The 21,036-nt window shown below is 40.8% G+C and overlaps 1 protein-coding gene across 13 annotated transcripts in view; it reads left to right on the top strand.

The window, feature by feature from the left end:
* The window catches only part of LOC142935182 (mitogen-activated protein kinase kinase kinase kinase 3-like), a 48,268-nt gene that overhangs the window by 20,023 nt on the left and 7,209 nt on the right, over window positions 1-21,036 (top strand). For 5 of the 13 annotated variants that reach the window (XM_076079370.1, XM_076079366.1, XM_076079368.1 and 2 more), the window contains 14 exons: window positions 10,101-10,153; window positions 10,614-10,652; window positions 12,400-12,468; window positions 14,540-14,591; window positions 14,688-15,072; window positions 16,035-16,144; window positions 17,017-17,058; window positions 17,285-17,369; window positions 17,475-17,554; window positions 19,331-19,391; window positions 19,504-19,621; window positions 19,747-19,805; window positions 19,961-20,064; window positions 20,492-20,663. In XM_076079370.1, the coding sequence (XP_075935485.1) occupies window positions 10,101-10,153; window positions 10,614-10,652; window positions 12,400-12,468; window positions 14,540-14,591; window positions 14,688-15,072; window positions 16,035-16,144; window positions 17,017-17,058; window positions 17,285-17,369; window positions 17,475-17,554; window positions 19,331-19,391; window positions 19,504-19,621; window positions 19,747-19,805; window positions 19,961-20,064; window positions 20,492-20,663 (1,429 nt within the window). Of the gene's footprint in view, window positions 1-10,100; window positions 10,154-10,613; window positions 10,653-12,399; window positions 12,469-14,539; window positions 14,592-14,687; window positions 15,073-16,034; window positions 16,145-17,016; window positions 17,059-17,284; window positions 17,370-17,474; window positions 17,555-19,330; window positions 19,392-19,503; window positions 19,622-19,746; window positions 19,806-19,960; window positions 20,065-20,491; window positions 20,739-21,036 lie in introns of all 13 variants that reach the window. The other 8 variants (XM_076079375.1, XM_076079373.1, XM_076079377.1 and 5 more) reach the window with 3 other exon arrangements.

The raw sequence follows: 21,036 nt of genomic DNA, 5'->3' as shown, positions 1-21,036 counted from the left end.
TTTATGGCGCTGTTAGATTGCTGTAATTCATGGTGCTGTTAGATTGCTATAATTCATGGTGCTGTTAGATTGCTGTATTTTATGGTGCTGTTATATTGCTGTAATTCATGGTGCTGTTATATTGCTGTATTTTATGGTGCTGTTAGATTGCTGTAATTCATGGTGCTGTTAGATTGCTATAATTCATGGTGCTGTTAGATTGCTGTATTTTATGGCGCTGTTAGATTGCTGTAATTCATGGTGCTGTTATATTGCTGTATTTTATGGCGCTGTTAGATTGCTGTAATTCATGGTGCTGTTAGATTGCTGTAATTCATGGTGCTGTTAGATTGCTGTAATTCATGGTGCTGTTAGATTGCTGTAATTCATGGTGCTGTTAGATTGCTGTAATTCATGGTGCTGTTAGATTGCTGTAATTCATGGTGCTGTTAGATTGCTGTATTTTATAGCGCTGTTAGATTGCTGTAATTCATGGTGCTGTTATATTGCTGTATTTTATGGCGCTGTTAGATTGCTGTATTTTATGGCGCTGTTAGATTGCTGTAATTCATGGTGCTGTTATATTGCTGTATTTTATGGTGCTGTTAGATTGCTGTAATTCATGGTGCTGTTAGATTGCTGTATTTTATGGCGCTGTTAGATTGCTGTAATTCATGGTGCTGTTAGATTGCTGTAATTCATGGTGCTGTTAGATTGCTGTATTTTATGGCGCTGTTAGATTGCTGTAATTCATGGTGCTGTTATATTGCTGTATTTTATGGTGCTGTTAGATTGCTGTAATTCATGGTGCTGTTAGATTGCTGTAATTCATGGTGCTGTTATATTGCTGTATTTTATGGCGCTGTTAGATTGCTGTAATTCATGGCGCTGTTAGATTGCTGTAATTCATGGCGCTGCTAGATTGCTGTAATTCATGGTGCTGTTAGATTGCTGTAATTCATGGTGATGTTAGATTGCTGTAATTCATGGCGCTGTTAGATTGCTGTAATTCATGGCGCTGTTAGATTGCTGTAATTCATGGCGCTGTTAGATTGCTGTAATTCATGGCGCTGTTAGATTGCTGTAATTCATGGTGCTGTTAGATTGCTGTAATTCATGGCGCTGTTAGATTGCTGTAATTCATGGCGCTGTTAGATTGCTGTATTTTATGGCGCTGTTAGATTGCTGTAATTCATGGTGCTGTTAGATTGCTATAATTCATGGTGCTGTTAGATTGCTGTATTTTATGGCGCTGTTAGATTGCTGTAATTCATGGTGCTGTTATATTGCTGTATTTTATGGCGCTGTTAGATTGCTGTAATTCATGGTGCTGTTAGATTGCTATAATTCATGGTGCTGTTAGATTGCTGTATTTTATGGCGCTGTTAGATTGCTGTAATTCATGGTGCTGTTAGATTGCTGTATTTTATGGTGCTGTTAGATTGCTGTAATTCATGGTGCTGTTAGATTGCTGTAATTCATGGTGCTGTTAGATTGCTGTATTTTATGGTGCTGTTATATTGCTGTAATTCATGGTGCTGTTATATTGCTGTATTTTATGGTGCTGTTAGATTGCTATAATTCATGGTGCTGTTAGATTGCTGTATTTTATGGTGCTGTTATATTGCTGTAATTCATGGTGCTGTTATATTGCTGTATTTTATGGCGCTGTTAGATTGCTATAATTCATGGTGCTGTTAGATTGCTGTATTTTATGGTGCTGTTATATTGCTGTAATTCATGGTGCTGTTATATTGCTGTATTTTATGGTGCTGTTAGATTGCTGTAATTCATGGTGCTGTTAGATTGCTATAATTCATGGTGCTGTTAGATTGCTGTATTTTATGGCGCTGTTAGATTGCTGTAATTCATGGTGCTGTTATATTGCTGTATTTTATGGCGCTGTTAGATTGCTGTAATTCATGGTGCTGTTAGATTGCTGTAATTCATGGTGCTGTTAGATTGCTGTATTTTATGGCGCTGTTAGATTGCTGTAATTCATGGTGCTGTTATATTGCTGTATTTTATGGTGCTGTTAGATTGCTGTAATTCATGGTGCTGTTAGATTGCTGTAATTCATGGTGCTGTTATATTGCTGTATTTTATGGCGCTGTTAGATTGCTGTAATTCATGGCGCTGTTAGATTGCTGTAATTCATGGCGCTGCTAGATTGCTGTAATTCATGGTGCTGTTAGATTGCTGTAATTCATGGTGATGTTAGATTGCTGTATTTTATGGCGCTGTTAGATTGCTGTAATTCATGGTGCTGTTAGATTGCTATAATTCATGGTGCTGTTAGATTGCTGTATTTTATGGTGCTGTTATATTGCTGTAATTCATGGTGCTGTTATATTGCTGTATTTTATGGTGCTGTTAGATTGCTGTAATTCATGGTGCTGTTAGATTGCTATAATTCATGGTGCTGTTAGATTGCTGTATTTTATGGCGCTGTTAGATTGCTGTAATTCATGGTGCTGTTATATTGCTGTATTTTATGGCGCTGTTAGATTGCTGTAATTCATGGTGCTGTTAGATTGCTGTAATTCATGGTGCTGTTAGATTGCTGTAATTCATGGTGCTGTTAGATTGCTGTAATTCATGGTGCTGTTAGATTGCTGTAATTCATGGTGCTGTTAGATTGCTGTAATTCATGGTGCTGTTAGATTGCTGTATTTTATAGCGCTGTTAGATTGCTGTAATTCATGGTGCTGTTATATTGCTGTATTTTATGGCGCTGTTAGATTGCTGTATTTTATGGCGCTGTTAGATTGCTGTAATTCATGGTGCTGTTATATTGCTGTATTTTATGGTGCTGTTAGATTGCTGTAATTCATGGTGCTGTTAGATTGCTGTATTTTATGGCGCTGTTAGATTGCTGTAATTCATGGTGCTGTTAGATTGCTGTAATTCATGGTGCTGTTAGATTGCTGTATTTTATGGCGCTGTTAGATTGCTGTAATTCATGGTGCTGTTATATTGCTGTATTTTATGGTGCTGTTAGATTGCTGTAATTCATGGTGCTGTTAGATTGCTGTAATTCATGGTGCTGTTATATTGCTGTATTTTATGGCGCTGTTAGATTGCTGTAATTCATGGCGCTGTTAGATTGCTGTAATTCATGGCGCTGCTAGATTGCTGTAATTCATGGTGCTGTTAGATTGCTGTAATTCATGGTGATGTTAGATTGCTGTAATTCATGGCGCTGTTAGATTGCTGTAATTCATGGCGCTGTTAGATTGCTGTAATTCATGGCGCTGTTAGATTGCTGTAATTCATGGCGCTGTTAGATTGCTGTAATTCATGGTGCTGTTAGATTGCTGTAATTCATGGCGCTGTTAGATTGCTGTAATTCATGGCGCTGTTAGATTGCTGTATTTTATGGCGCTGTTAGATTGCTGTAATTCATGGTGCTGTTAGATTGCTATAATTCATGGTGCTGTTAGATTGCTGTATTTTATGGCGCTGTTAGATTGCTGTAATTCATGGTGCTGTTATATTGCTGTATTTTATGGCGCTGTTAGATTGCTGTAATTCATGGTGCTGTTAGATTGCTATAATTCATGGTGCTGTTAGATTGCTGTATTTTATGGCGCTGTTAGATTGCTGTAATTCATGGTGCTGTTAGATTGCTGTATTTTATGGTGCTGTTAGATTGCTGTAATTCATGGTGCTGTTAGATTGCTGTAATTCATGGTGCTGTTAGATTGCTGTATTTTATGGTGCTGTTATATTGCTGTAATTCATGGTGCTGTTATATTGCTGTATTTTATGGTGCTGTTAGATTGCTATAATTCATGGTGCTGTTAGATTGCTGTATTTTATGGTGCTGTTAGATTGCTGTAATTCATGGTGCTGTTAGATTGCTGAATGTAATGGCGCTGTTAGATTGCTGTATTTTATGGCGCTGTTAGATTGCTGTAATTCATGGTGCTGTTAGATTGCTGAATGTAATGGCGCTGTTAGATTGCTGTATTTTATGGCGCTGTTAGATTGCTGTAATTCATGGTGCTGTTAGATTGCTGTAATTCATGGTGCTGTTATATTGCTGTATTTTATGGCGCTGTTAGATTGCTGTAATTCATGGTGCTGTTAGATTGCTGAATGTAATGGCGCTGTTAGATTGCTGAATGTAATGGCGCTGTTAGATTGCTGTATTTTATGGTGCTGTTAGATTGCTGTAATTCATGGTGCTGTTAGATTGCTGAATGTAATGGCGCTGTTAGATTGCTGTAATTCATGGTGCTGTTAGATTGCTGAATGTTATGGTGCTGTTAGATTGCTGTAATTCATGGTGCTGTTAGATTGCTGAATGTAATGGCGCTGTTAGATTGCTGTAATTCATGGTGCTGTTAGATTGCTGTATTTTATGGTGCTGTTAGATTGCTGTAATTCATGGTGCTGTTAGATTGCTGTAATTCATGGCGCTGTTAGATTGCTGTATTTAATGGCGCTGTTAGATTGCTGTAATTCATGGTGCTGTTAGATTGCTGTAATTCATGGTGCTGTTAGATTGCTGTAATTCATGGTGCTGTTAGATTGCTGTAATTCATGGTGCTGTTATATTGCTGTAATTCATGGTGCTGTTAGATTGCTGTAATTCATGGTGCTGTTAGATTGCTGTAATTCATGGTGCTGTTAGATTGCTGTATGTTATGGTGCTGTTAGATTGCTGTAATTCATGGTGCTGTTAGATTGCTGAATGTAATGGCGCTGTTAGATTGCTGAATGTAATGGCGCTGTTAGATTGCTGTATTTTATGGTGCTGTTAGATTGCTGTATTTTATGGCGCTGTTAGATTGCTGTAATTCATGGTGCTGTTAGATTGCTGTATTTTATGGCGCTGTTAGATTGCTGTAATTCATGGTGCTGTTAGATTGCTGAATGTTATGGTGCTGTTAGATTGCTGTAATTCATGGTGCTGTTAGATTGCTGAATGTTATGGTGCTGTTAGATTGCTGTAATTCATGGTGCTGTTAGATTGCTGAATGTAATGGCGCTGTTAGATTGCTGTAATTCATGGTGCTGTTAGATTGCTGTATTTTATGGTGCTGTTAGATTGCTGTAATTCATGGTGCTGTTAGATTGCTGTAATTCATGGCGCTGTTAGATTGCTGTAATTCATGGCGCTGTTAGATTGCTGTATTTTATGGCGCTGTTAGATTGCTGTAATTCATGGTGCTGTTAGATTGCTGTAATTCATGGTGCTGTTAGATTGCTGTAATTCATGGTGCTGTTAGATTGCTGTAATTCATGGTGCTGTTAGATTGCTGTAATTCATGGTGCTGTTAGATTGCTGTAATTCATGGTGCTGTTATATTGCTGTAATTCATGGTGCTGTTAGATTGCTGTAATTCATGGTGCTGTTAGATTGCTGTAATTCATGGTGCTGTTAGATTGCTATAATTCATGGTGCTGTTATATTGCTGTATTTTATGGCGCTGTTAGATTGCTGTAATTCATGGTGCTGTTAGATTGCTGAATGTAATGGCGCTGTTAGATTGCTGAATGTAATGGCGCTGTTAGATTGCTGTATTTTATGGTGCTGTTAGATTGCTGTAATTCATGGTGCTGTTAGATTGCTGAATGTAATGGCGCTGTTAGATTGCTGTAATTCATGGTGCTGTTAGATTGCTGAATGTTATGGTGCTGTTAGATTGCTGTAATTCATGGTGCTGTTAGATTGCTGAATGTAATGGCGCTGTTAGATTGCTGTAATTCATGGTGCTGTTAGATTGCTGTATTTTATGGTGCTGTTAGATTGCTGTAATTCATGGTGCTGTTAGATTGCTGTAATTCATGGCGCTGTTAGATTGCTGTATTTAATGGCGCTGTTAGATTGCTGTAATTCATGGTGCTGTTAGATTGCTGTAATTCATGGTGCTGTTAGATTGCTGTAATTCATGGTGCTGTTAGATTGCTGTAATTCATGGTGCTGTTATATTGCTGTAATTCATGGTGCTGTTAGATTGCTGTAATTCATGGTGCTGTTAGATTGCTGTAATTCATGGTGCTGTTAGATTGCTGTATGTTATGGTGCTGTTAGATTGCTGTAATTCATGGTGCTGTTAGATTGCTGAATGTAATGGCGCTGTTAGATTGCTGAATGTAATGGCGCTGTTAGATTGCTGTATTTTATGGTGCTGTTAGATTGCTGTATTTTATGGCGCTGTTAGATTGCTGTAATTCATGGTGCTGTTAGATTGCTGTATTTTATGGCGCTGTTAGATTGCTGTAATTCATGGTGCTGTTAGATTGCTGAATGTTATGGTGCTGTTAGATTGCTGTAATTCATGGTGCTGTTAGATTGCTGAATGTTATGGTGCTGTTAGATTGCTGTAATTCATGGTGCTGTTAGATTGCTGAATGTAATGGCGCTGTTAGATTGCTGTAATTCATGGTGCTGTTAGATTGCTGTATTTTATGGTGCTGTTAGATTGCTGTAATTCATGGCGCTGTTAGATTGCTGTAATTCATGGCGCTGTTAGATTGCTGTAATTCATGGCGCTGTTAGATTGCTGTATTTTATGGCGCTGTTAGATTGCTGTAATTCATGGTGCTGTTAGATTGCTGTAATTCATGGTGCTGTTAGATTGCTGTAATTCATGGTGCTGTTAGATTGCTGTAATTCATGGTGCTGTTATATTGCTGTAATTCATGGTGCTGTTAGATTGCTGTAATTCATGGTGCTGTTAGATTGCTGTAATTCATGGTGCTGTTAGATTGCTATAATTCATGGTGCTGTTAGATTGCTGTATTTTATGGCGCTGTTAGATTGCTGTAATTCATGGTGCTGTTATATTGCTGTATTTTATGGCGCTGTTAGATTGCTGTAATTCATGGTGCTGTTAGATTGCTATAATTCATGGTGCTGTTAGATTGCTGTATTTTATGGCGCTGTTAGATTGCTGTAATTCATGGTGCTGTTATATTGCTGTATTTTATGGCGCTGTTAGATTGCTGTAATTCATGGTGCTGTTAGATTGCTATAATTCATGGTGCTGTTAGATTGCTGTATTTTATGGTGCTGTTATATTGCTGTAATTCATGGTGCTGTTATATTGCTGTATTTTATGGTGCTGTTAGATTGCTGTAATTCATGGTGCTGTTAGATTGCTATAATTCATGGTGCTGTTAGATTGCTGTATTTTATGGCGCTGTTAGATTGCTGTAATTCATGGTGCTGTTATATTGCTGTATTTTATGGCGCTGTTAGATTGCTGTAATTCATGGTGCTGTTAGATTGCTGTAATTCATGGTGCTGTTAGATTGCTGTAATTCATGGTGCTGTTAGATTGCTGTAATTCATGGTGCTGTTAGATTGCTGTAATTCATGGTGCTGTTAGATTGCTGTAATTCATGGTGCTGTTAGATTGCTGTATTTTATAGCGCTGTTAGATTGCTGTAATTCATGGTGCTGTTATATTGCTGTATTTTATGGCGCTGTTAGATTGCTGTATTTTATGGCGCTGTTAGATTGCTGTAATTCATGGTGCTGTTATATTGCTGTATTTTATGGTGCTGTTAGATTGCTGTAATTCATGGTGCTGTTAGATTGCTGTATTTTATGGCGCTGTTAGATTGCTGTAATTCATGGTGCTGTTAGATTGCTGTAATTCATGGTGCTGTTAGATTGCTGTATTTTATGGCGCTGTTAGATTGCTGTAATTCATGGTGCTGTTATATTGCTGTATTTTATGGTGCTGTTAGATTGCTGTAATTCATGGTGCTGTTAGATTGCTGTAATTCATGGTGCTGTTATATTGCTGTATTTTATGGCGCTGTTAGATTGCTGTAATTCATGGCGCTGTTAGATTGCTGTAATTCATGGCGCTGCTAGATTGCTGTAATTCATGGTGCTGTTAGATTGCTGTAATTCATGGTGATGTTAGATTGCTGTAATTCATGGCGCTGTTAGATTGCTGTAATTCATGGCGCTGTTAGATTGCTGTAATTCATGGCGCTGTTAGATTGCTGTAATTCATGGCGCTGTTAGATTGCTGTAATTCATGGTGCTGTTAGATTGCTGTAATTCATGGCGCTGTTAGATTGCTGTAATTCATGGCGCTGTTAGATTGCTGTATTTTATGGCGCTGTTAGATTGCTGTAATTCATGGTGCTGTTAGATTGCTATAATTCATGGTGCTGTTAGATTGCTGTATTTTATGGCGCTGTTAGATTGCTGTAATTCATGGTGCTGTTATATTGCTGTATTTTATGGCGCTGTTAGATTGCTGTAATTCATGGTGCTGTTAGATTGCTATAATTCATGGTGCTGTTAGATTGCTGTATTTTATGGCGCTGTTAGATTGCTGTAATTCATGGTGCTGTTAGATTGCTGTATTTTATGGTGCTGTTAGATTGCTGTAATTCATGGTGCTGTTAGATTGCTGTAATTCATGGTGCTGTTAGATTGCTGTATTTTATGGTGCTGTTATATTGCTGTAATTCATGGTGCTGTTATATTGCTGTATTTTATGGTGCTGTTAGATTGCTATAATTCATGGTGCTGTTAGATTGCTGTATTTTATGGTGCTGTTATATTGCTGTAATTCATGGTGCTGTTATATTGCTGTATTTTATGGCGCTGTTAGATTGCTATAATTCATGGTGCTGTTAGATTGCTGTATTTTATGGTGCTGTTATATTGCTGTAATTCATGGTGCTGTTATATTGCTGTATTTTATGGTGCTGTTAGATTGCTGTAATTCATGGTGCTGTTAGATTGCTATAATTCATGGTGCTGTTAGATTGCTGTATTTTATGGCGCTGTTAGATTGCTGTAATTCATGGTGCTGTTATATTGCTGTATTTTATGGCGCTGTTAGATTGCTGTAATTCATGGTGCTGTTAGATTGCTGTAATTCATGGTGCTGTTAGATTGCTGTATTTTATGGCGCTGTTAGATTGCTGTAATTCATGGTGCTGTTATATTGCTGTATTTTATGGTGCTGTTAGATTGCTGTAATTCATGGTGCTGTTAGATTGCTGTAATTCATGGTGCTGTTATATTGCTGTATTTTATGGCGCTGTTAGATTGCTGTAATTCATGGCGCTGTTAGATTGCTGTAATTCATGGCGCTGCTAGATTGCTGTAATTCATGGTGCTGTTAGATTGCTGTAATTCATGGTGATGTTAGATTGCTGTAATTCATGGCGCTGTTAGATTGCTGTAATTCATGGCGCTGTTAGATTGCTGTAATTCATGGCGCTGTTAGATTGCTGTAATTCATGGCGCTGTTAGATTGCTGTAATTCATGGCGCTGTTAGATTGCTGTAATTCATGGTGCTGTTAGATTGCTGTAATTCATGGCGCTGTTAGATTGCTGTAATTCATGGCGCTGTTAGATTGCTATAATTCATGGTGCTGTTAGATTGCTGTAATTCATGGTGCTGTTAGATTGCTGTATGTAATGGCGCTGTTAGATTGCTGCTGGACCGTCACGTTAATACAGTTTCCGGCCTCCCTTTGTGTGCGTAAAGCGGGAGAACAAACAGTTTTCTGACTGCAGTTTTGTTTTTGAAAGGCTAAACGTCAACAAATATGGATTGAAGCAGAACATTTCATTGAATAAAAACACAGTGAATTTTGGAAGTGATTAAATCTATCTTTTATCAATATATGTTGACTTTTACTTTACAACGCTCTGGAGTTATTGGAGAGGTTTGGATCCTGTGAGTTGGAAACAAACCTACACAGCGGCCGCGGGAATTAATGTTAGAAAGAGACACACATCAGCAAACAGAACAACTTCTTTATCAGAATTATGAAGACGAGAGCGATTGCTGTTGAACATCTTATTATAATATATATTTAGGCCACAATGTGAACTCAGCAAGAGTCAGATCTTTTTACAAAGACATGAACACATTAGCCAATCGATCACTGTGCTCATCTGTGTGTGATTGTAGTTGTGAAATGATCTTAGGACGAGTTCTAACTGGATATTAATTGTTTAGTAACATTCCCCTTCAGTCATTTGATTTATTGAACAGGGTTTCACTTGTTTTAGAGCTCCAGCCCTTTGTGTCCCTGGAGAAATCAAATAAAGTAGCACTGACTTTACATGAGCTAGTGGTGAAGTATTAAGTCACGGCACTAATGTCGCTTGTTTGTCTCGTAGGACCTGCAGTTGGAGTACGGACACGATTCTCCAAGTCTACTGGGAGGAAACAAGTAGGTCACTTCCTGTCTAATTCTTTCTCTTTTTACTCTTCATCTCTCCACTGCTTTAGTTTTCATCTCAGTTACAGGTAGTGGTGTAACGGACCGTTGGCTATCCGTACGGATTAATGACATCGTTAACCATCAGAGTGTAAATAAAGTTTTACTGACGATGGTTCTCCTCCAATATTCAGTAGAACATGTGTTTCTAGTCTCTGATCTCTGATCATGTTTCATTGTAAACAACCAATCGGTGTTTAAACCAACAGGAGGAGAGCTAGTAATGTTAGCAGCACCGCTAACGGCTAACCAACGGAGGTTCAGTTACATTATGATGCCTTCAGGCTCTGCTCAGGGAAAAGGAGTACTGGTCGACTGTAAATTAAACCGTTACCGTGTCATGGTTGTATAACTATATTATATATATATTATATATTATGTATACCTTTGTTCTTCTCTCTCTGACAAACAGGAGTCTCCTGAAATCGGTGGAGGAGGAGCTTCATCAGAGGTGAGTCACACCTCAGGGCCTCTTTGATTTGCTGGCGGTCTAACCACGCCCACCCATCGGCCAATCACCGTCAACGACTAATCGAGCCAATCACACGCCACTAAACTGCTGCCACGACTTCAGGCCGCCGCTGCTCTCTGCTTTTTGGATTCTTCTGGCTTTTATTTTTCCCTTCTTGCAGCTTGCTTCACGCTTTGATGTCATCAGCAGAAAGGCTGCGCTTCATAGGAGCTTCCTGCAGAGCACGGCTTCAACACACACACACACACACAGTCACACACACACACAGTTTACAGCCAAAGCTGCAGCTAAAATCAATGTTTACCATGTATATGATCTAGATCATGTTGATTCATTATATTCTGACAACAAAGTTCAAAAGTAGTTTCTTTAGTTTGAGTTTTTGTCTCGTTTGGAGGACAGATGTGATGGCAGAGTAGTAGATTCATTTTTTTATGTATACAAAATGCCAGATTTGGTAGATTTTGGTAGTTTAGCAACTGTTTAATAGTTTATAGTTTTGTCACAGTACATTTCTAAGTCTTACTGAGTCTAAATACAAGAGAAGGATCAGTGTGTTACATCGAATTATGGGTTTGTTCAGTATATTCACTTTTTTATTTGCTGTATTCCTAGAGAGACGGGCTTCGTTATTACTCTTAATCCTCAAACTAAAGCCGACTTTATAATAACATAATGGTGGAGTCTGAAGAAGTTGCTGTTTTTTTAGTAAAGTTAGAGGTAAAAACCTCCAAGAAGGAGCGTCACTTCCTGTTATGGAAATGTTCTCATTATCACGTTTCTCTTTTTAACATTAATGCTGTTTTTATTCACGTTACTGGTCTTTTGATCGACGTAAAGCTGCTTCGCCTCATTCACAGAAGATTTCTTCCTTCAGAAGAAGATTTATCATCGAGTAGATTTACACATTCATGGAATTGACCTTGTTGATTGGTGCAAACAACACGCATAATAAAGAGGACATGAAACGTAAAAGCAAAGTGCTGCAACAGTCAAACATACATGAATATAGATTAAATACATTACAGTTAAAATACTTTAAAAAGTACGTAGAATACTGTTTAAAATGAGGGAACTGTGCAGTTATGTGCAAATAGAATGTTTAATATACAGAGATATTAGTGCTCAATTATTATTTTGATTAATTATGCAGCTTATAATTTGTTAATATAATTTATGGGAAGCCAAAATTGTGAAAGCGAATAATATTCTATTAATTGTGTCTCTCTGTGTCACTTTAACGCAGAGAGACACAGATGTGAAGACGTTGATGTAACAACTGCAGATGCTTCACATTAAGAAGGACAGGACTCCTCCTCTTCCTGTCGGGCTTTTACTGTGAAAACCACCTGCAGGAAGTGTTGAGTTTGATTAGAGGAGAGCTTCACACTGATCAGAAGAACGGCAGAGCAGCAGATTATAGAACGGGGAGGTTGTGGTTCTGTTGAATGGACCGATTGGAGGTTACTGTGTAGATTTATTAACGAGTTTGTCGGGATCCATCTTTATTTTGTGGATCCGTTCGGTCCTTTCAGATCTGCCCAGGGTTCAAGGGTCAGAGGTAGTTTGTGGATTCACTCAGATCTCCCTTCTTCCTCTATCCTCCTCCTCCTCCTCCTGTTGTCATCCCCTACCTCCTTTGCTTGCTCCCTTAATCACTCCCTGCCTCAACCCCCTCTATTTCTTCTTCCTACCCTGTCCCTCCTATCTCCACCTCCTCTCCCAGGGGCCATGTGGCACACTTAGGGGATGATGAGGATGAGGATGGTGCAGATGATGATGAAACTCACACTCAGTAAGTTCTCTCCCGGTCGTAGAGCCTCGGTTTCATCGCCTCATTTCTGTGCACACATCACATCACACACTGCGCCTGTGTTTGTGTGTTTTCTGTGCCGTTGTGACGTTAACTACTAACAACAACCCCAAAAACTCACCTGGAAGCTGCTCGCTTTGTGTTTATCTTCCACCTATCTCTACATTCTACCTCCATAGATACACAGGGACAGTGAGTACCTTAAGCCACTGAACTGCACAGCATTAAAGCTACATGCTAACCCAGCTACATGACTACATTATATTAACTTCTGCAGGATTCAGATGTTTTTGATCTGAAATGTGAGCTCTGGGTTTAGTTTCAGTGATCCTCGTGACCTTAACGTCGTATCTGCTGACGTATTGTTTTCTTCTCCACTCGCATCGCCGTCTGTGTGCCTCCTTGCTGTGTGTGTGTGTGTGTGTGTGTGTGTGTGCGCGCGCGCGCGCGCGTCCGTCCGTCCGTCCTCTCCTGCCTCTATTAAACTGTGTATTTGGCATCCAGCCTCATCCCTCATTGTGCAAACGCCAAATGTCTGCGGCGGACCACAGCGTTCATTTATTTTCCACTGCAGTCAGAAAGTAGTGCTTAGCGCACACACACACACACACACACACACACACACACACACACACACACACACAGAGAGAGAGCAACGGATCCTGGTTCTAAACAATGTTTTATGACTTAAAACAAGCAGCGTTGGATGTTTAGATACCATTTATTTCCTTCCCGACACCGATTCTGATACCTGAACCAGAGCTTGTGTAAATAATAATAATAATATTAATATTATTTTGTAGGACCTGATATGATTGGTGTCATCGTTGTATATCCTGTCTCAGGTTAAACAGATTTTTCCAGTGTAAAATATCTCCTTATTGCTAGCGTGTTGCTAGCTCTGGCTAACGTTACGCTCTCTGCCCGGTCGCTACTGAGCATGTGCAACGAGAAAGAAGAGAGACGTCTTATTAGCTGATAATAGAAGAAGCTTCTTTCTCATCTGTGTTGAGAGCTACACATGCTCAGTAGGGATCAGGTAGAGACTGAAGCGTAAATAAAGCTGATAAAAGATGACGTGATATCGGACCGGTACCTCGTCCGGTACTTTAAACTGTGTCGGAGGCGTTTCTGATTCCCACAACAACTCATTATTTCACTCAATGTCACTAAAAAAAGTTTTTTCTCCATTTCTTTGCTGCAGTTTAGGGCCAGCAGAGTTTCTTTTAATGCCGGCTTTCTGCACCCATAAGTGTTTTCTTTAGCACTTTATTCTTCTTCCATCCACCTCCACGCTGCTAATACGCCTCCTTCACTCTGCTCTTAACACGCTCTGTAACGTCTGCATGTGTGAACTGATGAGCTGTACACTAAGGGGTTAAAACATCTGCTGACCTCCATTCAACTGAATCACCGCGACTCATTTTCATCTGTGTTTTCATGTGATTGGCTCCCAGCTAGTTTGTCTTTAGATCTTTGTTGTGCTCTGATTGGTTCTTTTGTCAGTCGGTCATTAATCTGCCGTCTATGAGCCAAACATATCGTAAAGTCTCTGTGAATGTCAGCGCTGTTCTGCTGTCTGTATTATTACAAATACCAATAAGCATCATTTAGAGAAGCTTTTGAAGTACTTGAAGCAACATTGACTGTTATTCAGTATCAGCGCTGCTAATCTCAGAGACTTAACGCGCTCCATCTGTAGTTTTTACTGATCTCTAGTGTGTCCACCTCACTCTGTATGTCTGTCTCAGTGTCAAATAGAGGCGGGCTCTGGTTGAATTTGTCATTTTCGGGGCTTTGTTTAACATCTGATCACTGCGTAAAATACGACATCCAGAAAACCTTTGTCTGTTTGTGATCTTATGAAATCTGTCCTTTATTATCAAAGCGATAATTACTTTAAATGGCGAGTTAAACCAAAGCCTCAGTAGAGACCTGTTGAAAACTGTCTGTTGTTTTTAGTGTAACTTTTGTTGTTAATAAACATCTTTTTTAAATATGTTTTATGTGTTTCGTGATGCTGACTCTCACGTGTTCTCTTCTCTTTCTTCAGTAAATCGAGCACGATCATGAGACCGAAGGTCCCGCCTCCTCTTCCTCCCAAGGTATGAACAAATGTAGTCAAAGATTCAGTTCATTTCGCAACGTGAATATCTGGTGTATGTTGAATTATGGAGAAAATGATGTTTTATTCCCTTCAGCCCAAGTCGATCTGCTCGTCTCAGCAACCCCAGCATCTGAAACACGACGACAGCCAATCGCACAGCGAGGACGACGGCGGCGGAGGCGGGACCATCAAGCGCTGTCCGGCCCCGGACACGGCGAGCCCCGCCAAGGCCGCCGCCGCCGCCGCCTCCTCCTCCAACGTGCCGCCGAGGCCGCCGCCCCCGAAGCTGCCGCCGCACCGCCGCAGCAGCTTAGGTAACGAGAGCCCGAAGCACGCGGCCCTGGAGAGCTCTGCCCCAGAGGATGATGGGAGCTTTAGGCATTTCTGGGAGTGGCTCCACACGCCTCACACAGAGGAGGAGCTGGAGGAGGCGTGGGAGGTGCTGAAGGAGGAGGTGAAAGAGGAGGAAAAGGAAGAGAGTAAGAGCAGCCACTCGGTAGACCGGTAGTGTCCAGACCCTGTCGTCCTGTCCCATGAGTCCGTTAATAACTCTCACACCTTCTCCCGTCCCATCAGCTCCTGCTCAATATAAGTGTGTGTCCTCTTCTTTGTGTGATTGGTTGTTTAAGCCAATCAATCAAAAGCTAGTAGTCTGCCACCCCCCCCCCCCCCCACCCCCCTCCTCCATCCTCCATCCTCCCCCCCTCGCTTCCTCGCTTCCTAGGAGGAAGAAGGACGAGGAGCAAACATCGTCCTGACGTCCTGTTCTGCTTCTCATTCTCCTCTTTGATTAAAATGTATAAATGTATGAATACTAAAATGTAACTCAAGAGTAATCAAACAGTTACTCACTTTCTGTTACCTTGAATCCTTCAAAGAAAACTTATTTTTAATAATCAAAAATCTGAGAAAAGTCGGAAATGGATATATCAAAACATCCGTTTATAAAAATAATCAAAGTCTCAGGGAGAGAGAGACGGGGAGAGATGGAGAAATAGAGAGAGAGAGAGACACGGAGAAATAGAGAGAGAGACGGAGAGAGAGATGGAGAAATAGAGAGAGAGAGAGAGACGGAGAAATAGAGAGAGAGACGGAGAGAGAGAGAGAGAGATACAGAGATAGAGGACGTCTCAAGTACTGATAGCAGAACCGTGAACTCCGTACCACATCAATGCTCTGTGTTTTTACTCATTTAGAACCTTTAGAACCCTCCCAGTCTGAATTGATCAGTATTGATCCTCATCAGGTCACGTGAACCGCTGTCTTGGCTCACGACTGTATTTGATCCTCAGTGTTCTTCCTGCTCCTCCCTCTCTGTCTGTCTCAGTTGAGCTCCTCTGTGTCTCCAGTCTAGTTTAGATGCTACTCATAGAACCAGCTCTGTGTTCAAAGTGTCCGTGTGATCTCACACTGAGTTGTGTCTCTGTTGGTGTTGTTGTAGGTAACGGGCTGAACACGGCTCCACATGGTGGAGAGAGAGACAGTCCAGCAGAGAGACAGTCCACCATGCCCCCTAGTGTCCCCGTACGGAAAGACAAGAAGGATGTACCGGTAAGCACACTTGACTCTGAGACCTGCAGAGACCTTTAGAGAAGTTCCTCTGTGTGTCTGCTTCCAGTGAGCTCATTGATTAACATCATGCTGTGGTGCAGATAAAAACACTTTACTGTGGCGACTCCTGCTGGTGGATCAGAGTGCAAAGGAAAGGATGAGATTTAGCCTCCTCATAAGACAAGAAGAGAAAAACACTGAGAGGGCAAATCCACAAAAGGATTGTGCAGCTTTTGTGTCTGTTGAACCGTCACAAATAAGACAGAAAGATTCAAAGGGTGAAATGCACCTTTAACTGCGCTGCCAAACAAATAACAGCTCGCTGCTTCTTTGCTATTTGTCAGTAAACTGGATAACATGCAGACATTTAGTGCAAAGTTGGCCCATTTCATAAAGAAGAGCGCTGATAGACAGTGAAACTATCAGCTCTCCTCAGAGAGTTGTTGATGACTGAAGCACATTCATAAGACCTCTTCATGCTCCACTCAAACACAGTTATTTTGGGATGCAGGGACAGTTGAGTCATGAAAAAATAAATGAATAAAACTCCCCGACTACCCAAGAAATGAATGAAGTAAAAACACTGTTATTATATAAAAGAAGTAACAATATTTCTCCCTCTGCAAAAGAAGAGCAGATTAGACTCTTAGTGGGCGTGTTTGCACTGTAATATCTTTGGTGTAAAGAGTTTAATATCTTTAATGACACGAGGAAGATAGATTTCCTCAGTGATGCACAGTCCGTTCTTTGTGAATATGAGTTTTTGTAGGAATTATTTAGGAATTGTTGGTGCTGTAAAAAAAGCAGCGTGTCACCAGGATCCTTCAGAATCAAGTGCTGACTGTGTGTGTGCGTTTGTGTGTCTATCCTAGAAGCCAATCAGTAATGGTCTTCCTCCAACACCCAAAGTCCACGTAAGTACCGTCTCTCTCCCCTGATGTAAAGAGGTATTTCTTTACAGGGAAACAGAGATGATGGGAACGTACCATCTCATTTAATCACCCGCTTCACATCTTTGATGCATGTCATTCTGTTTTTTCCAGTTGGTTAATTCCAAACCACAATATTTACACTCAGCGTCATAATCTGCAGAAATGCTGTGAGGTAGAATCTCCTTCACTCGTCTCCTCTGGTTCACAGATGGGTGCGTGCTTCTCCAAAGTGTTCAACGGCTGCCCTTTAAAGATCCACTGCGCCACTTCCTGGATCAACCCCGACACCAGAGGTAACCAACAGGAAGCCAGGTCATTAGACTGATGTGAGCTGCTGCTCTGTCCTCAGAAGCGGTGTAATGTGTGTGTGTGTGTGTGTGTGTGTGTGTATGTTTCAGACCAGTATTTGATATTTGGAGCTGAAGAAGGAATCTACACGTTAAACCTTAATGAGCTGCACGAGACCTCCATGGAACAGGTGAGACCAGAGATCAAGCTGTTTAAGATGAGAGTGATATAATATAAATATAAATATAGTAATAAACAGAGTTTTATTCACATCTTAGTTTCTACTTTTTACTGTAATATGTTAGGGGTGGGGGAAAAAATCGATACAGCATAGTATCGCGATATTTTGCGTGGCGATATTGTATCAATACACGGACGCCAAGTATCGATCTGTTATTATATAAACGATAAAACAATAATTACTAGAAAAATCACATCAATTGCTTTTTCAGTCCACTAGATGGTGCTGAGTTGTTTTCTGGTGAGGTCAGCAAAGGTCCCGGGTCAGCGTGATTGGTAGGAAGTTGGTCAAAACAAAGAGAGACATCTGGCCTCACAGCGGGGTTAAATCTGCCAACAGCAGCCAGGCTCATGGGGAGAGTGCAGCGCATAACTGGCTCTCTGCCCTTGACGTCCACACATCGCAAGTTATACTGAGTTATATAACTCTAATATCCTACTTATATAAGTTATAGTTCATATACTGAGTCCACACGTTTGCATTTAGTTAAGTTGGACTATGTAGTAATACAAACAGTTCAGTTTGTCAGGTTCATGCAACATTTATGACATTGTTGGTCAGTCTGTCTGCTTGACAATCATATTCTGCTGCAATAAAAATGATTGAAGTGAGATGAACAGACTGAAAACTTTATCTCATTAGATAAAACATGTTGACACAGTTTTCCTTTGGGGACATAATTTGAAGTTGAAAAAAGTAATAAATCGCAATTTAGGCCTATGTTATCGCAATACTCACAATATCGCAGTATCGTGATAATATCGTATCGTGACCTAAGTATCGTGATAATATTGTATCGTGACCTAAGTATCGTGATAATATCGTATTGTGACATAAGTATCGTGATAATATCGTATCGTGACCTAACTATCGTGATAATATCGTATCGTGACCTAAGTATCGTGATATATCGTGTCGTGACCTAAGTATCGTGATATATCGTGCCGTGACCTAAGTATCGTGATAATATCGTGTCGTGACCTAAGTATCGTGATAATATTGTATCGTGACCTAAGCATCGTGATAATATCGTATCGTGACCTAAGTATCGCGATAATATCGTGCCGTGACCTAAGTATCGTGATAATATCGTGTCGTGACCTAAGTATCGTGATAATATTGTATCGTGACCTAAGCATCGTGATAATATCGTATCGTGACCTAAGTATCGCGATAATATCGTGTCGTGACCTAAGTATCGCGATAATGTCGTGTCGTGACCTAAGTATCGCGATAATCTCGTGTCGTGACCTAAGTATCGCGATAATATCGTATCGTGACCTAAGTATCGTGATAATCTCGTGTCGTGACCTAAGTATCGCGATAATCTTGTGTCGTGACCTAAGTATCGCGATAATCTCGTGTCGTGACCTAAGTATCGTGATAATATCGTATCGTGACCTAAGTATTGTGATATCGTATCGCGGGACCTCTGGTGATTTCCACCCCTGTAATATGTGAGAAATTCATGAATGACGCTTTACACTAAAAAATTTAAATAAAGTAAAAATGTTGAGATAAAAAACCTCAAACTTTTGAGATCCTCTCACACGTATATATTGAAATTTAAACTTTTCTCACAACATTTTTACGTTATTTTGAAAATACTGAATATAAAGAAATCTTCTTCCTCATTGTGCTCATGTATCCTCCTCTTCATCCTCCTCTTCCTCACTGTGCTCATGTCTTCCTCTTCATCCTCCTCTTCCTCGTGTCCGTCTGCAGCTCTTTCCTCGGCGGTGTACCTGGCTCTACGTCATGAACAGTAGTCTTCTCTCCATATCCGGTGAGCTAGTTGTGTTAAAAAGGTTTATTCTCATAAGCTGGATCCTACACGTTGCATCTTAAAGTCGACATTATTCCGTCTTGACTTCTGTTCCTTTCTCTCCCCCGGGCAGGAAAAGCCTCCCAGCTGTACTCCCACAGTCTGGGCGGTCTGTTCGAACAGGCCCGACAGTTACAGAAGTTACCCGTCGCCATTCCCACACACAGGCTGCCCGATAAGATGATTCCCAGGTAAACAGGAAGTCAAACGTAACAGTCACGTGAATATTAAGAAGAGTATTGTACTGCATTGTAATCATCCGCTCCTCTTTAGTCTCAAACCATTTGAATAATGTGATTTCTCTCTTTGTCTGTAGGAAGTTTGCCGTCTCCAATAAAATTCCAGACACTAAAGGGTGCCAAAAGTGCTGCGTGGGTGAGTTTCAGTGAAGCGGGGTTTTATATTTACACGTGTGTCACTGCTGTACTAGTCCTGCTTGTGTCATGGCTGAACATAGCAGCATGTGTGTAATACTTGAGTTAAAGTTGAAGGTTACCATGTTGCTGATGGCCGGTGTTGTCTCCATGCAGTGCGTAACCCGTACACCGGCCACAAGTACCTGTGTGGAGCCTTCCAGTCCAGCGTCATGCTGCTGGAGTGGGTGGAGTCCATGCAAAGGTTTATGCTCATCAAGGTCAGTTTCTTTATTACAAATGAAGATTTTAAACATGTGACGTGTTTGTTAAGTCTGCTCTGATGTCTGCTATGGTTACAAAAACACCGGCGGGATGGAGAAGCATGTTTTCTTTAAACAGTCGCCAAAACCAGTCCGTTCATCACAGCCAGAAGCTGTGAAAACTGTCATCATTGTCAGATTTTCATCTTTCCGACGGTCCTTAAACACATCATGTGTGACGAACGCGTCTGTCAGAAAGAAAGCTTTAAATTGTGATATAACAGTATATATATACCAGTCATGTGACTGAACACAGAGCGGAGAGGAGCGGCTGTACCATGTTAATAGTTTAATGTGTAAAACTAGCTTTAGTGTCGGCACTACTGCCTGTTTCCTCTGAGACGGACATCGCTAACACCGACCGTGTCTCCGTCTGTCTCCACAGAACATCGACTTCCCGTTGCCGTGTCCGCTGGAGGTCTTCGAGATGCTGGTGGTCCCGGAGCAGACCTACCCTCTGATCTGCGTGGCGGTCAGCAAAGGCACCGAGCTCAGCCAGGTGGTCCGGTTCGGCACCGTCAACCCCAACTCTACCTCCTCCTGGTTCACAGAAGCAAGTGAGAACAGTGTGCCCGCCTCTGTTACTGCCAGTTAAAGGATCGCTGGGATGTGTTGAAGTGTGGTTGTAAGAGGTACTTTTTACCTTAGTCAGCGTATTTCCTCTGTACAGTAGATGGAGCAAAGCCATGTACTGCTGTGGACGTATTTAAACACCTAAGAGAATCTCTATCAGTTTAAATGCTGTATTCAGAATGTTTTCACCTCTTTACTTTGCTGCCAGTCAGACCTTTATGACGAGCAGCTGAAGCTGTTGTCTGTCCTCTCGTTACACTTTAAAGACACTCACTAACTAGCCGATGGAGGCAGCAGTAGAGCAGCAGCGCCTATGTTCTGAGAGGTTAAATCACTGTTTGTGTGAATGAGTCTGGT

Source organism: Anarhichas minor, unplaced genomic scaffold (assembly GCF_050575085.1).
Source record: "Anarhichas minor isolate MPS153535 unplaced genomic scaffold, ASM5057508v1 ptg000072l, whole genome shotgun sequence".
NCBI lineage: Eukaryota > Metazoa > Chordata > Actinopteri > Perciformes > Anarhichadidae > Anarhichas > Anarhichas minor.
This window is presented reverse-complemented; position numbering and strand designations above follow the sequence as displayed.